Source organism: Gossypium raimondii, chromosome 4 (genome assembly GCF_025698545.1).
Source record: "Gossypium raimondii isolate GPD5lz chromosome 4, ASM2569854v1, whole genome shotgun sequence".
Taxonomy (NCBI): domain Eukaryota; kingdom Viridiplantae; phylum Streptophyta; class Magnoliopsida; order Malvales; family Malvaceae; genus Gossypium; species Gossypium raimondii.
Genome location: NC_068568.1, coordinates 8,003,599 through 8,020,233, shown reverse-complemented (window position 1 = coordinate 8,020,233; position 16,635 = coordinate 8,003,599). Strand labels below are relative to the sequence as shown.

General features: G+C 33.5%; 2 protein-coding genes across 5 annotated transcripts; both read right to left on the bottom strand.

Annotated features, from left to right (window-relative positions):
- Positions 1–1,394: 1,394 nt before the first annotated feature.
- On the bottom strand, positions 1,395–4,031 carry LOC105780576 (uncharacterized). Of its 4 annotated transcripts, none has more exons than XM_012604978.2 (4): positions 3,656–4,030; positions 3,241–3,310; positions 3,053–3,143; positions 1,395–1,661 (listed from the first exon to the last, which is right to left on the bottom strand). In XM_012604978.2, exons 1-3 carry the CDS (start codon positions 3,983–3,985, stop codon positions 3,094–3,096), a joined length of 450 nt encoding a protein of 149 aa, XP_012460432.1. In that variant the 5' UTR covers positions 3,986–4,030; the 3' UTR covers positions 1,395–1,661; positions 3,053–3,093. The 4 variants fall into 4 exon arrangements, with proteins under 4 accessions (XP_012460432.1, XP_052485296.1, XP_052485295.1 ...); XM_052629336.1 differs by lacking the exon at positions 1,395–1,661 and adding an exon at positions 1,662–1,810 and having other exon boundaries at positions 3,656–4,031; XM_052629335.1 differs by lacking the exon at positions 1,395–1,661 and adding an exon at positions 1,668–1,897 and having other exon boundaries at positions 3,656–4,031.
- A 3,453-nt stretch (positions 4,032–7,484) lies between these two features.
- On the bottom strand, positions 7,485–15,330 carry LOC105780604 (uncharacterized). Its single transcript, XM_052629333.1, has 25 exons — positions 15,257–15,330; positions 14,772–15,162; positions 14,575–14,646; positions 14,430–14,473; positions 14,232–14,343; positions 14,065–14,136; positions 13,669–13,731; positions 12,641–12,718; positions 12,449–12,541; positions 12,170–12,289; positions 11,895–11,981; positions 11,589–11,798; positions 11,454–11,501; positions 11,022–11,276; positions 10,580–10,686; positions 10,124–10,368; positions 9,893–9,961; positions 9,733–9,797; positions 9,451–9,620; positions 9,198–9,276; positions 8,770–9,025; positions 8,589–8,634; positions 8,097–8,205; positions 7,864–7,926; positions 7,485–7,734 (listed from the first exon to the last, which is right to left on the bottom strand). The coding sequence occupies exons 2-25, from the start codon at positions 15,087–15,089 to the stop codon at positions 7,654–7,656; spliced, it is 2,862 nt and encodes a 953-aa protein (XP_052485293.1). The 5' UTR covers positions 15,090–15,162; positions 15,257–15,330; the 3' UTR covers positions 7,485–7,653.
- Between the last annotated feature and the right edge of the window lie 1,305 nt (positions 15,331–16,635).

The window sequence follows — 16,635 nt, the reverse complement described above, 5'->3', positions numbered from 1 at the left end:
ATTATTTTTATTTTAAAATGTTACACCAACAAATTTAATAAAAAAAATTAACAATATTAACAATTGAATAAGGGGTGTAGATAAGGTGGCAGGCAGTGGCCTTAGCCTCCAAATGGTAAATATGTCTTTTAATTTCTTTGAATTTTATAAAATTATAAATTAGTACAATGGTAAAATTGCATCCCCACTAAATTTATGAGTCATCTTTGGCCCCCCAAAGCTAGTATTTATGGCTTTGCCTATTTGTTTTCCCTTGTTATCAACTATCAAGGCAAATCCAAGTCGCTTCTTTTTGTTCCACGTTGTAGGTCTTTTGCAGTACCCGCTTGGCTGTTAATCACCATCCACGTTGTCTTGTTATGTCCAGCCACACTCAAGATTGCTTAGCTCATCTCAATATCATTTTCTACTTCTATTTACTTATAATTAATAATAAAACAAAGTAATATTTAAATTACTTTTTGTTGTAAGAATTTATTCTCTTTTTTTTTTTTTTAATGTTTTATAGTCACTATTAATGATTTCAGTTAAAGTGGATTATGTTTTGATTTAATATTTCAAGTTCAATTGATAACCATATTAAAGCGATTAAAAAAAATAAAAAAACACGACAAGCAAATAAAAATGTTAAATTTAGAGATGTAAGGTCTTCTGTCTTTGTAAGATTTTTTAGCAAAGTGAAATTGGGGTTTTATGCAACTTTAAATCGATGTGTGAGCATAAAAAATACCACATATTTCAATTTCACCAGTTATTCAAATGCTAAATCAAAAGACTGGAGAGTAAAAAGCTCTTTGTACCCAAAAATTGTGAAAGGAGTTAGGGCCTTAGAATAGAATTAAACCTGGCGAAAGGGAAATCATCTCAGTTTTGATAAATGAAATTATTAATCCTATTTTAACTCAATTTTCAAATCAAATTTTACTCCTCTATAATAAGCATGACTCAAGTGAGTGAAAATAAATAAATTTATCTTTTCTACTTTTTTGGTTTTTCCATTTGACCATTTCAATTGAACCCCATACATGTACATGTATATATATTCTTATTTTTATTTTTTTCTTGTATTATATATTATTGACTCTCTCAACTCTATTTATTTATACTTAATTTTTGTCTAACAAATAGATTAAGCTCTATTATTGAATAATATCATAACTTATAAAACTTCCAAGAAAGTAATGTTCTGTTTTTTCCTTATTTAGTTCACATTTGACTCATTCCTTGTGTAGGAGAGAATCATAATCCTTGACCATGTCAATTACTGTACCAGATAAATATGCAACTGTACATGCATTCTGGTTAATATGCATTCTTTTATAAACTGCTAATGAGATCAAAGTGCTAATAAGTACGATAATATACATCTTGTTCTTCATATGATAACATAAATATTTGGATCAAACGGATTTTTTCTCCAGAAAAATCATAATTCAACAGTGTTCCTGCGTCTAAAGGCAACATTAACAAGTTATATTATGATAATAAACAGATGACTTGTGTATTTTTTTTATTTTTATTTATAAAAAAGAAGCACTTTATAAAACCCAAAACCAAATTACAAAAAAGAAACAGAAAAAAAAAAGAAAAAAAAAAAGAGTTACAACACAGGAACAAGGAACTTTCAAGGAGACAAAACAGGCATGACAACCATGCGGACCCTGCAAATAAGTAGAAAAGACATTACTTCCTGTAAGAGAGGATTAAACCCTGTTCATTCATGTTGCTGTCAAATAGAGATGTTATACAACAACAACCGGAAGTAAGGATGGTCACAATTGTCTAATAATCCACGTGATATTCAAGCCACCTGAACCATGAAGCATTTGAAATAAAGCTTGTTCAGAAACCCAAGAATATCCGCCATTGGCACTGCAGCAGCAGTCACTTTTGACTCCTGCATGTATTATGGTATATAGGACCATATGCTCATTCTCAGTAAGAGTTTTACGTGTTGTCTTTTGAATGGCCAAAGGTGTCACAAGTAAATAGTTATAAACGATTCTAAGCGCACATAGATAAATGGGTCCCTCTTTTTAATGAGCTTTCCATCTAGTTTATCAGAAGCTTTACACGTGAACCAAGGCCACTTAAACAAGGGTGGAATTAGGAGGACAAACCCATAAAGGAGGCTTACACCTTAGCTGAGCAGCTCATAAGCCACTTTTGAGCTTGGATAAATTAGGGTTCTGCAATGCTTTAGCTCAAATATGTTTGAGATCACTAATGCATGAAGTCAAGCTATTTAGTATAGTAAGCCTACTTGATCTAGCTTGTAAATGAGCAAAATACAAGTATATGAAAGAGCTCAGCTTGACTTATCACAATTAAAACCCATCATTCCCCTTTCCCTACATTCCTCAAAAGGAATTAGAATGAGGATACATGTTTGCTCATTAAACAAGTCAAGTAATGGAGGCTCTTGCCATTCATCTTTAGTCAAGTAAATCCCATTAAACAAGTGCTATTCATATCAGGCCTAGTAAAGTGTCCTATGAGTGGGATAAGGGGAAAAATAACAGTTAATCCATGGCTGGCTCAAGCACAAGAACCAACGTCCCCGAATGACATAAAACAAACATCATCTAACAGAAGAATATGAATTTAGGTACGAAAATAGTCTAGACTGACCATAGTCCAAACCTACAATATAAATAGTTTCATCACAGAACATGTGCAGATTTGGGTGAATTTGTAGCAAATAATATGAAATAACTAGATTACAAATTATCCATGCTCAATGATTACATAACAGGACCGAGTCCTAAACCTAAGAATATAAAATGTGCAACTTCAGCACTCTCTGGTCAAATACACACCCAAAAGTCAGGGATAGAGACTTAATTGTGTGACCAAACTAGCAGCAACAGAACTTATGACTATTCTTTATACAATCTTCAGCGCAGTGAAAAATGCGAGCTACACAAATGAAGACCAAAGTCGAGCAATGAGGCACTCACAGCTCTAAATCTTATAGGATTATTCTTATACAACATTCACAGCAGTGAAGAACACAAATTAATGAAACGAAGCAGAGCAATAAGGCACTCACGATTCTAAATGTTCGAAATGCAGAGACCAAGTATGTTAAACTCAAGAATCACCCTTGATTTCATCCGAATCTGAATCACTCGCATTATAACCTGATAAAAGACCCACCACAGCAAACAGCAAATTTCAAACAATTAGGAAATTATCACTTACAAGGTGATGAAGATACTAACATTTATAGAGGTGAACCTGGATGCTTATGGCTGACTTTCCAAACTGAAGACCGCAGCCTCGACGCCCTTGTCATCCAAATTCTTCCCTATAATACCAATACACCGAAGCTAAACTTAGAAACAAAGACAAGCTTAGTTGGAAGAAACAAAATGAGAAATAAGATAAACTAATCCAAAAACCCTGTTGCTGCTTCTAGTAAATCTTGGAACCTAAGAATATAGAACAAAAGCTCCAAACTTTTCTTCATCTTGTAATGAATTTTATACAGCAAAACGGCAAATTCTTAAAATTCATTAGTAAATATGTATTGCATTTTCCTAAGCAACCATAAACTCACAATAGCAACGCATAAACCCTAAACCCAGACAAAAATGAAACTAAAAAGGAAACCTTTAGGAACCAAATAATGGGGAAAAGAAAAAGGAGAAACCTTTTGGGCATCTCGGGGAACCCCATAGCCGCTATAATACATTTGACCGACAAGAACCTGCATGTTAACGTCCCCGGCTTTGGCTTCCTTGAGACTATCTTTGAACCAACGCTTAACGCAATCGGAGACGACTTCGGAAAGTGGGAGGCGTTGACTGGCACTGGAGCTCTCCATCTTCTTCTTGGAATTGGGTTTGTTGTCTTCACCTATAATCCGCCGGTTCAGAGTAGTGGGTTTTGGGTTTTTCCCAGTTGTGTTCAGATGGTGGGCGGCGCCGGTGACCTTTGCGAGATGTTGAAGCTTGGTTGCGCCGGGCAGCGATTTTCCCATAAAATGAATTGAAAACCTAAAGACAGAAAAAGCTTGTGAATGAGATGTGTGCGCTTTTAAAGAAAGGGAAATCAGTTAACTTTTTTCCCCCCTAATTATATATTTTAATTATTTTTATTAATTATTTGATTAGGTTTTGCTCATAAGAAATTAACTAAAATCGTTTAGAAAACTTTTCATTTTATTTTATTTTTTAACTTTCTTATCATATTTGTCTTTTAGACTATGCTTAAAAAGTATTCATAGTTCCTCTCCAATAGACTTGTATATAGCCCGGGTTTGAGTCGGGTCTTAACAAAATTTTAAACTTGTTTGATAGGTCTGGCTCGAAAATGGGCTTAAAATTTTACCTAAACTTGACTAGGATAAAATTGCTAAAAGCCGGGTTTGACTTGACCCGTCCATATTAGATTTTTATATAATTTTTTAAAAGAAATATAATACATTAAAAACACTAAAAATATTAAAATAAATATTTCCAACCAATTGAAATAAATGAAAAAAAAATCTTTGTACACACTAACATAGGTGCAACTTAACAAGTAAATACATCTAAAATAATAGTAAAATTAACAATAAAATAAAAGTTATATAACATTCAAACAAAAACATCAAAATAGTATCAACATAAAGTGAAATGATAACAAAACAACAGAAAACAATAAGAAAACAACATATTTTTTCTTTTTGCAAATTTGGGTTGAGCCCGGGCTAAAGACCTATATTTTTGCCCAAACCCTCTTACTTTTTAGGTCAGACCACAAGTCTACTCTGCAATACTTAAATAAAAAGATAATGCGTTTCAATACATTCGAACTCAGGTTCTTCTAAACTGACAACAATATTTCACTATGTTTTTAACATGATATTACATTTAACTTTTACTCTTCAAATTTGAATATTTATTATTTTTATTAAATATTTCACTTGAGTTTGGATTCGATAATTAATAGATCAATTAAATATTTCATTTTACAATTGTAAAGATTAATTAAATATTTTATTCGAGCTGCGATTCAAGTTTTTGTAGGTCACCTATGATATTATTTCTGATGAAGTTAAAAAATAACAGTGACAATAATTTAATTATTTTAACGATGAAATTAAATATTATAATAGTGGTATTAAAATCAATAATGAAATAAACAAACACAATTTTAACAATGAGAGGGGATGTGAAAATTTTGATCATTACACCCTGGTGGAGTATATGTTTTGATAAGATGATGAGCAAGAGTGGGGCAGGTAGGGAGGTAAAAAGGGTCATCGCTAGTTCAAATTTATTAACTTAGTGTTCATGTTCATCCATAGAAATAACAGATGAACACACTTAAAGCCAAACAACCTGTAAGCTTCACGGTAGACAGTCAGCTTCAGCCCACCAGAAGTAATAAAGGTGAAATTTTTATTGCAACAGTGGGGGTGCAGACTACAGAGACACACTACAAGCAGGACACTTTTAAATAATGCCAAAGATGTAGTTTAATAATCTACAATAGGATAGTCTAATTTTTGGTCTCTCAATTTAGCAAGTAGGTTTATATTGATTTTTAAACTTGAAAATTATTATTTATTTAAGTCCATTCTATTAAAGATTGTGACAAAAAAAGGGTAACGTAACTTTTAGTTTTTGAACTCAACTTGTAGGTCTACGTTGGCTCCTAAATTTGACAATTAAGTTCACTTTAGTACCTGTATTTTTTGTTCACTTTGGTACTTGAACTTGGCAATTAGATTTATTTTGATCCCTCAACTTAAAAAATCTAAAAGTTTGATGATGTGACATTCTGAGTTTAAAAAATATTTTTTTTTAGATAATGATGTGATACAATCTTAAAGTGTAATATTCAATATTTTAATAACTGAACCAATGGTTGAACATGTTAGACCACTAGTTCTCAATTCAACCAATTAGATTTAATTCGACTGTTGGACCAATAATAATTAAATAAATAATTAAAATATCTAAAAAAAGTAATATATATATATATATATGAACTTTAACTATTTATTTAATTATTGTTGATTTGATGGTTGAATCGATCGAACTGGTTGAATGTGACACAATCTCAGAGTGTTACATCATCAAACTTTTAAAATTTTCAAGTTTAAGGATAAAAATAGACCTAGTTGTCAAGTTTAAGTGCCAAAGTGAACCAAACAAAAAGTATAAGTATCAAAGTGAATCTAGTTATCAAGTTAGGGGCCAAAAGTTACATTATCTTCTTTTTTTTCACCGTCATTAACATAACGGGCTTAAATGAATAACATTTTTTAAGTTCAAGGGTAAAAATAAATAAATAAAATTAAGAATAATATATTCCTATTTGTAAAGATGAGGAGCCAAAAGCCTCTGCAAAATGCAATTGAAAAAAATGTCTTTTCACCGGCCCTTCACTCTCAATGTGTTAGAAAAGCAATTTGGAATGGAATGATTACAGAGTTGATCTCTCAAATGCATACCGGTTCGATTTTTTTATACTAATAATCAAATAAATCAAATTATCAATGTCAACTGAATAAATCGAACTGATCTTAGAAAGCTAAACCAAATAAAAAAAAAGTTCGCTTTTCTTTTAGTTGGAATTTTTTTTAAATTAAGGTACTTAAATTTTTTTTTACATAACTGTCTTCTTTCTTTAATTCAATATATTGTATTACATTTATTTTTATTTTATTTTTATTTCAATTTCATTATAGAAAATATTAAAATTAAATCAAATAATTTTAATGAACTCAAAATTATTTATTTTCTTACATGACTAGCATACAATTTCCATGTCTTCTTCTGTTCTTGATAAATATATATCAATTTGGTTTTTTATATATTGAATAATAAAAATTAAAAGAAACATCATAACAAATTTAAATTATCAATTTGAGTTTTAAATATTAAAGGGCATTGGGTTTTAAATTTTAATGGATTTAGGCTTTTAAAATTATTAAGTTTTAATAGGTATTTGGATTTAATGTTTAAATTTAGATTTCGGTATGTAAATGAGTTATGGGCTTTTAAAATGTCAAAATCAAAAATCAATTGAATAAACCAATTAAATCAGATATAAAATTAGAAAATTGAATAAACCGAAAATTTAATGCTTTTTGGTTTGAGCCAGTTTACTTTAGTGCTTTCAATTTAGAATTTTTTTTTATACACCCCTACAGGTACAAATTCTTCAAGGGTTGCTTGGTTTTGCCTTTATAACTCACTCAGCCATCTCCAAAGCTTAATCCATAAACTTCTCGTTCTAATTATCATTTTTAGTTATGTCAAGTGCAAAATGCTTGATGTTTGATCACATAGTCCAATCTCGCTTAAATTATAATTGTTAATCGTCCAAAATAATTTGACTCAAAATAATTTTTTTTTAAATAATATCAATTTTCTTTATTTTTTAAATTCTTTTATAAAATTTTAATAAATTATTTAATTAAAACCGAACCAATCGAATAAAAAATCGATATTAAAAAAAAAAAAGGAAAAGAAAACATAGGCAAATGAGAAAAGAAAAGAAAATTCATTATTGTATTTGAGTTTTCATTTGAGCCTCATCTACTTGCTGCTACATAAGTAACTTGGCCATTCAACTTTTCACAATTGCATTTCACTCCTCATTCTTCAGTAGCACTAGGAAGATTCATCTACCAAGCGAAGTTAAACACCACTTTCACACTACTCTCTCTGTGGCCAAATCAAGTAGTGTACGGAAGAACCGGTGAGGATATACAGGAGGCTGCTCTGCCAGTGCCTGAAAAATTATATAGTGCCACCACAACATAGATATGTCATATTTATATATATTAATATTGAAGCTATATGTACCAATTCTCTTGTTCCCAACATATTGGAATCATATACAGGATGGTTTTACTTTTACCTGATGTATTAACACAGTAGAAGGAGTCATTCCAGGCACCGTATTGACCTCTATGATCAACACCTGCAAATTTCATAACCAGGAAGATGCTTGATTCTAAGACATCGAGAGAGAGAAAAAAAAGAAAAGAAAAGAAGGGACTTCAAAGAGACCGGCATAGCATCGGCAGGCCCGAATTAGTTTTAACAGAAAGCTAGTAAGGCGCACAATATAACATCATAGAAGGAACTTACCTCTCCGCTATCAACATTAACAAATGCATCAATTCTTGAAAATCCTTCCAGTTGCAGGGTGTTGGCAATTAGCTCAATACGTTGTTTACATCGCCCCAATGCCTCATTGCTGATCGAAGAAGAAAACTAACTAAATTGAAAGATCAATCCATGGAAAAAAAAGAAAGTGCATGCCTTTGCCTTATAATAGTATCAGATATGCAATTAAGCATTACTGTAAGCGGGAACTGGGAACTAATATATCAATAATGAAGTGAGATGGATATCGTATTGTACTGTCTGCAAGGCACGTTTAGTTACCACTTAACAGGCACTTAACCTCATAAGTGCCTATCAGCTTCCAAAGTACTAAGAGGAATACTTAGAGCCATATTTGCTAATCTATGGGTGGCAATATAAATAGCAATGTGAAGGAAGAGTGTTGCAGGCAATGCTACAACAGTTATAGAAGCAAAGCAAAATTTTCCATAAGAGTAAAGAATCTTGACAAACCTAATAATTGACACCGGGGGAGGAGTCAGATTGATGCCGGTTCCACCTGTTAAGCAAAAGCATATCATTATTGCAGATAATGTACGCCATAGACAACATTAATTAGCTGTTCCATGTTACAATCAGGACGGAAGCAGTTTCAATTAAAGGAAAAGAGGCATAATAATGAAAATGGACAAACCTTGGAATTTCTCCTCAAGTGACAGAATATCACCAGTTTCCTTGACAGTTATGCTAGGACTCAATGAGTGCATTGATCCCCGTTTTCCAATAACACCAACCGTTACTTCTACCCATCGACTGTGTTCTTTCCACAGAAGGCGTTGTGTATCGTAGGAAACAGTTTTAGATGAAAGAACAATTTCATCTGTTTCCACAAAAGGTTCAAAGATCAAGAGCTCTGGAGGAGGGTTTGGCATCTCAATCATTCCATGTTCCTACACATTTTTTTGAAAAGAAGTCAAGTGTTTATAATAAATAAAAAAGTCATATATAATATTTTGACATGCAATATGCAAGTGAAAAAAATGTTTTACTCAAATTAACATGTTGCTTGAAGAGTTTTCACTTACTGCATATGGTAATCAATTAAGAAAGTCCTTTTTATACCTTTGAAAAACTATTAGGTGGAATCCGTAGAAGGCAATCATCCAAGGCTTTTGCATACACTGCAAGGTCCTCGGCACAGCTGCATGTAGGAGATGATTAGAATCATAACCATAATAGTGAATAAGACCACACAGAACATTGTATTGAATGACATAGCTGAAAGCTCTAGCAGATAAAAAATTATGAAAATATCAAAGTCAAATGGCAAAGGTAAGTCAGTGCTCAGCATTGAACAAGGAAGATAAAAACCTACCACAATCTTGCAACACCAGTAGAGCATCCATCCCTTGCTGGCTTAATGCATAACGTTTCACACTGAAGCTTAGAGATTAGGTCATTCCAAGTCAGACGAACGGGCATTTTCAACAAATCTTCTTTTTTCTTCACAACTTTGTTTATGGTAAGAACTCCCTTGTCTTTTAGCTGTTGATTTCCATAGAGTAGGTTGCTTAATAAATAAAAATCTACTCAAACAAAATGAGGAAAAGAAAATCTTTTTTAATTTCAAGTATCATATATCTATTTGCTAACATACATGTTCAAGAGCCAGAGATGTTGCAACTTTATCCATGCAAGTTTTTGAAGCCATTGCACCAGGACCTTCACGGGAAAAGAGAACCAGAAAGAAATTAAAATTGATTAACCATAAAAAGAACAGATGAATCTTGATATATAAAGAAGCAATGAGGATGAACCTGTATACGGAATTCCTTCAGTGTCCAGCAAAAACTGAAGTGTGCCATCTTCACCTATGCCTCCATGCACTGCAATTAATATTAAGTTGGTCATTGAAAAAAAATTGAAAATATATCGGTGTAATTTAAGAATTTTGCCAAATACACAATTATTAGGCTATCATTTCAACAAGAAATGGAATACATAATGAGCCATTCACCATTACTAAGTTAATAGCCAAGAAACTGAACCTGCAATAAAAACTGTTGCTTCGACTTCCTTGGCAAACTTGATCCACTCCTTCAGTGAATATCTCACAGGTAACTCATCAGCTATATCAAATCCAGTAAACCAACCATGTTTCGTCAAACCTTCAGCGAGTTCATTCATCACTTGGTTTCTTAAGTGAGACGTCAAGGCAGCTCGAGCTGGCTCAATTGCCTCCATGCATGCATCAAGGACTTCCTCTGTTGTATGTCTCAACACAAGAGAGTACCTGCATGTAATAATAAAAAAAAAGAAACATAATTTCACTTGTCAAATTAGATTAACAAGATATGGAATTCCAAGATTAGCTGCTTCCATGATAGACCAATGGGTAATGAGAAAAGGAAAATGGAAAGACCATAAGAAGGAAAAGTTATCCTAGAAAACTATGCTTTTAAAGAAAAAAGATGTGTGGCTAGATATATAAAAGCTATACTTACGGTAATGACCAAACTTCAATGGAGTTCAAACCGGGGTCCTTTTTATCTGAATCTGTAGTAGATGAATGGTCACTCGAGGGAGCAAGCAAACAGGGAGTTACATCAAGCTGTAGACACCAGTATCACATATATTAGAAAGTACCATACCTATAAAACACTTGATCATGCTATAAATTAAAGGGTTTTGCTTCTTTTCTTATAAATCACAGAGTATAATCTCTAAGCTGGATAAGTAGAAGCCAAAAAGTACAAGAACAATTCACAAATATATGAGAAAAGATTGGTAATATATGTTAAGAGTTACCATAACCTCCATCAACTAGTGCTAATTTCTTGTGTTAGATGCCAATATTTTATAGCCAGAGATGATGTGAAGTTGTGAACAAATCTATTACCTATCTGAAATATAAGTATTATATACAAAGCAATAATAATAGCTTACATCATCAAATCCTTGCAAATTGAGCCAAACATTAGTTCCACTCATAAGGGATACTTGCCGCTCTGAAGTGTCTCCTCCAAAAAGTACAAAGACTTTACGAAAGCCTTCACGCCCTTTGGATGTCCCATTAAGCTTAGAGGATTTTAAATTTTTCTGAAACTGACTTGATTTACTACTATATGTTGCCAGCTCAGGAAACCTCAAGCAAGCTCGACTAATAATGCTTCGCAGAATGTTCGAATGAGAAAATCCAACCTGGAAAAAGAATTGCATGTTTGGGGGTTTAGGTGCTGTCTGATTCAGTAAAACTAGAGAGAAAGGACAAAAGCTTCCATACTTAAAAATACCATAATCATATAAAGGAGTCATAAATGGATTTTTTCCATGCCAGTTAGAAGCTAAAGTTAAACTTCTATATCAGTTCATAAGTACCTTTGAAGCTTGCTGAAACAAGAAACTTGTCTGTTCCATCCCACTAATCTGACCGATAATAAGGAATATGTTGTATGAGATATAAGGAAACACCAAAGCAGACAGTAAAATAAAAAATCAGAGATTTGATCTTACCAAGTTGATGTCAGTAAATAGAACCGTACCAAATTCTGTGATTCCAAATTTATCTTCAGAAGACGATAATGCTTTTGTGGAAGAAGGCAAAAACCAGCCATCAATTCGAGCAAAATCACGCAAACCAAGCCTTTGAAATAACAAAGATGCACCTTCTCGGATACTTTTGATTACTTCAATAGGAAAACGAGGAGGGGTGTGATATGCAACCTTGAATTACAGAAATATTTTCGAATTAGGAAGACAATTATATTATTTAATCATCAAATGAGAAACTCAAAACCATAAAGGGATGCATTAAGAGACCTGTTGTGTGGGAAGATACTTCCTTCTATAATTGAAAATTGCATCTTTCTCCCTTACATCACCACTACCTTGAAATTGAAGCTCCACCTGTGCCACAGATTCCATTGTGTTAAATACCATGTCATCCATGTCAGCCTCTAAAGTGATAAAATTACTCATATCAAACTTCAAGGGAAATTTTTTTTCCTAAAATGTGGATAAAAAGACATAAAATTGCTGATAGAAAACTTATATCTGTAGGATATAATCCATCTTATGTAGGTTTAATATGTTACCTCAGTTGGCAGTAGCACAACAGGTTGGCAATCAAAACCTTGGCCCACATCAAGAACAATGGCTGTGAATTCACTCCCTCCTTCGAGAAATAATTCAACGAGGACTCCATCATCGATTCCCTTTCCAAGAAAAAAAAGGACAGAATTCGTTAGTTACACTGATGGCTGCTTCAAAACAACATTTCTTAGTCAGAAATTATAGCCAGTTTCTCCTCCAGCACAGTCCAAGGTTTGAGATAATAACAGTGGATTAATATTGTGTATGAAAACTTGATATACCTGTGAAATAATTTCATTAGCCTTTGTAAGTGAATCACTAACACCATATGCAACTGTGACACCAATGCTTGAACCTGCTCTTGTTGGTTTTACCTAGAAAAATTTGTTATGATTTCAATACATAAGGTCTGTCAAATTTAACTCATTATGGATATATGTACCAAACTTCGTAGAGTATAAAGTATGACTTACCACAACTTTCCCGGAGTTAACGTCCAAATGGTTGCTTACAAACCATTCAGATAATTCATCTTGGTTCACTTCACTTCCCTAAAATACCATCAATATTTCAATAGCACACTGTATAAAAAGATGCATTTAATTCCAAAGTGCCTATACAAGTTCTATTATTCAACAGATATGCATCAGTTCTAAAACAAGTAAAGAGATTGCTTTTAGAATTTCCAACACTAAAATACAGGGTAATCAGGGATTTAAATAGCGGTCCGTTACCGAAATAGCGGCCATTATATAATGGTAGCGGCACCGTCCGAAACCGCTACTGCCGAAACCACTATTATATTTTACAATAAGTTGTGTGAATTTTTTTTAAAATTCACGACCACGATACCCGCAATAACCGCAATAACATCCGTTATGTCCGCAACCGCGATAAATGCAATACGACCGAAAACGTGGCCGCGACCGCAATTTAAATCCCTGCAGGGTATACCCTGGATCAAAATTTTCCACCTAAGAAAAAGATGGCAACTATAGAGGTTTACGATCCAGGGTTCAAGGAATTATCTTAGCATGTAAGTAAAAGCGATCCAGGTGAGGCACTTCAGTGCTTTTTCTTTTTGGAGGAGTTTACAAGTACAATATGGATCATACACGGCTAAAATCAACTCAATACAAAGCACAACAGACAGACTGAAAATCGGAATATGTCTAGACCTAGAACAAAATAAATAGTCTAGGAGAGAACCCACACATGCATTTGTGCATGGTCAAACTTGAATATGGACGCACTTTAGCACTTACATAACCTCCCAAAATCATCTTGAGGAACAATAAGATTGAAGTCAAAATAACAGGAAATCACTATAGCAGGAACCAAATGTAAGCCAATAAAGATTCTATCATCCAAGATAAAAGTCAAACATTTGAATATGTGCATGTGTGTTCAGCAGGTACTATAAACATGAGAGACTGAATATTTACATATAATAAATAATTGATCCCAATAAAAAATGATCAAGAAAACTTAAGAAAGATACCTGCACTAAGAAACTAGGTACTGTTACAAATCCATATTTGCTAAGGCCCAGGGAGGCATTGTACTGCAATAAAATTAAAGAAAATGAGAATTACCATTACAACCAATTAACACTAATCTGTAAGAGTTCTTCAGAATGAAATAAGCTTTGTTAATATATAAACACAGGATACGTTATTAACGATCAAAAGCACGCTTGCATGTTCTTTTTACCACATTCAGCTATGGCGACAATACAATAACTTGTCTAGGACTGATTATAGGTTATTTAAATTGCAGATGACTACTTAACAAATGCGAATGTTACAAGAAGTACAAAACAGGCTCCAGTTCTAGATTTACATAAGAAGTACATAACGGATTAATCATGGTGATATGAGAAATAAAGTTTCCTCACCTTGTTAAATGCTTGTTGACACTCCTTGGATCCCGTCCCGACAAATGGAACGTTGTATTTTTCCAACAGCTCCTGTATAGTCCACAACATAAAAAATAAGTATACTATATAAAACATCCGAAGAAGTAATGCAAACGTTTGTATAATGAAGAACCATAGTAATGCACCTGAATGCCACCATCTTCACCAAACTGACCATGTATTACAGGGAAAACTATGTCCACGGAGTTAGCTAGATGCTCGGCAAATTCAGACAGAGACTGGAAACCTTGGGCAAGACTGCAAAACATGGAGAAATTCAACAACCTTTCAAGACAATTTCGACATTAGTGCAACTAGGGAGGAAGAGACATGAACTTGCTCACCTTTCGAGCTTAAAGTCAAAATCTGAAGGAGTATTGGAGTATACCTGAAGAGAGTGAGAATAAAAGTGGGTATTGGATCAAATGTTTTGCTAGACAAGAGGTCAAAGTTGATATGCATTTATGATCATTATTAGAAAGTACAAACCTGAGCAGAGGATATTGCAAAGGCATTGAGATGAGAGTCAATGTAGTAGCAGCTCACATGCAGGTCCTCTCCCTGGAGTGAATAAAACGATAATAAGCACTATTGTATTGTACACGTATGTTGTGTATGTATGTATGTATGTATGTATGTATGTATGTAAGTATAGCGTATACTGTATTGAAGTGAGGTGACCCGACCTGTATGTGATCAAGTACTGAGCGAGCAGAGTTTAAGGAAATCCCACGTTCAGCTGATGGGCCTCCACATATAACCCCAACTCTCAACACCCGACTTTTGTCTTCTTTATCCCCCAGCACAGCGTCCGCCACTTGAGCAGCGGCGCGTGTGACTCTAACTCCCACTGTTTTTGACGACGACGACGACGAAGAAGCAGTCAGTAATTTGTGGGTGAAACCGGGAAGCAAGTTTGAGGAGAGATGAAGAGAGCGAGCAGTGTTATTGGGATTGGCAGCACGGAGAAGGGAGAGGGTGGAGCCACAAGCGAGGGACGTCATAACCGGTGGTGAAGAAGATTCCGAAGATACTGATCGTTTAGGTGATGACTAAAGTAGATGAAGAGAAAGAATCCTGAAACATACATATAAGAAGTAAGGAAGGAAGTGGAGTTGGTGGCAATTCGTTTTCTTCCATTAATTTATTGAAATATTCGACGGCAGTGTACCAAAGTTCTGACTCGTCTGCTTCTTCCTGGATTCTCCTCTTTGTGCTTTTATGATTCTACTTTTTCAATTTCTCAATCAATAGCTTATTATATCATCTATTTAGATATCTATATCTACTAGTCGGGTTTAATAACAGAAAAGGTCAATTTTTAAAAATAATAATAGAAATGGTTTTTTTTTTTACAAAATTAACGGAAATGGGATAATTTTATCAAAACACGTTCAGCTGGTGTCAGTAAAACGTTTCTAGCTCAGCGCTTTTTTTCCCTAACTAGTAAAACATGTCCAGCTCAACGCGCTGAGGAAAAACGCGTCCAGTTCAGCGAGTTAGGGAAAAACGCGTCCAGATTAGTGCATTTCCCCTCGTGTATTTTAGGGTTTTAATTGTTTAATTAGGGTTTATTAAATTAGAGTTTTATTCTTTTAATTAGGATTTAAGGTTTATTAAATAGGGTTTTAGTGTTTTATTTAATTTTTATTATTTATTAATTAGTGTTTTAGGAAAAATGATTTTATTGTTAGGGTTTTGGGTGTATGTTAATTAGGGTTTTAGGTTTGTTTTAGAGTTTTTGGTTTTATTGTTAGGGTTTAAGGAATTCATGGGTTCTAAAAAAAATAATTTTGATGAGATAGGTTTTGAGAAAATATCCAGGAAATCTCGTGATATTTGAAACGTTTCTAAAGAACGCTCCAAGCAGGATGCACTGTCAGTAAAAGTACTAAAAGTGCTTCTAGCTGGATACCCTTTTCTGTACTGCTGTTGATCATGCGTCTTGCTTGAAGCGTTTTTTTCTCTACAAATTTCAACCCCCCACTATCCGAGGCATTTTTATAGAAACGAGTGGGATGTTATCCCTTAGGTTATAAATGACCTATATTTCAGCCTCTGGTGGTATAAGTTGGAGCAATAGAATTTAAAGAAGATCAGAAGATTAGAAGTTCGTAGGGAAGGTATAAGTTGGAGCAACGATACTATTTTTAAAAAAAAAGTAAGCATAAGAATTGATTTTTCGTGTTAATATTTATTTAAAGTATTATATTTTTTGCATAATGTTTTTGTTTCGAACTTCTATTAATAGATCATTTGGTCAAAAATGAGTGGATGAATTAGTGCTATTATTTATTACAACGGTGAGGTCCGGTTGGGGTGTTCAATTGGTTAACCGACCTGAACTACCATTAACCGAATTAACCGTGTAACAACCCGAATTTGGGGCTAGTCGGAATAGTGGTTTTGGGACCACAAATTCGACGAGAAAAAAATTATTTTCATTATATTTTTATGGTCTACAATCTCACAAAATGATTTCGTAAAAATTTCGTTCGAAAATTTTGACGTTTGTGCACTCAATTTAGTCAAAAGAACTAAATTGTAAAA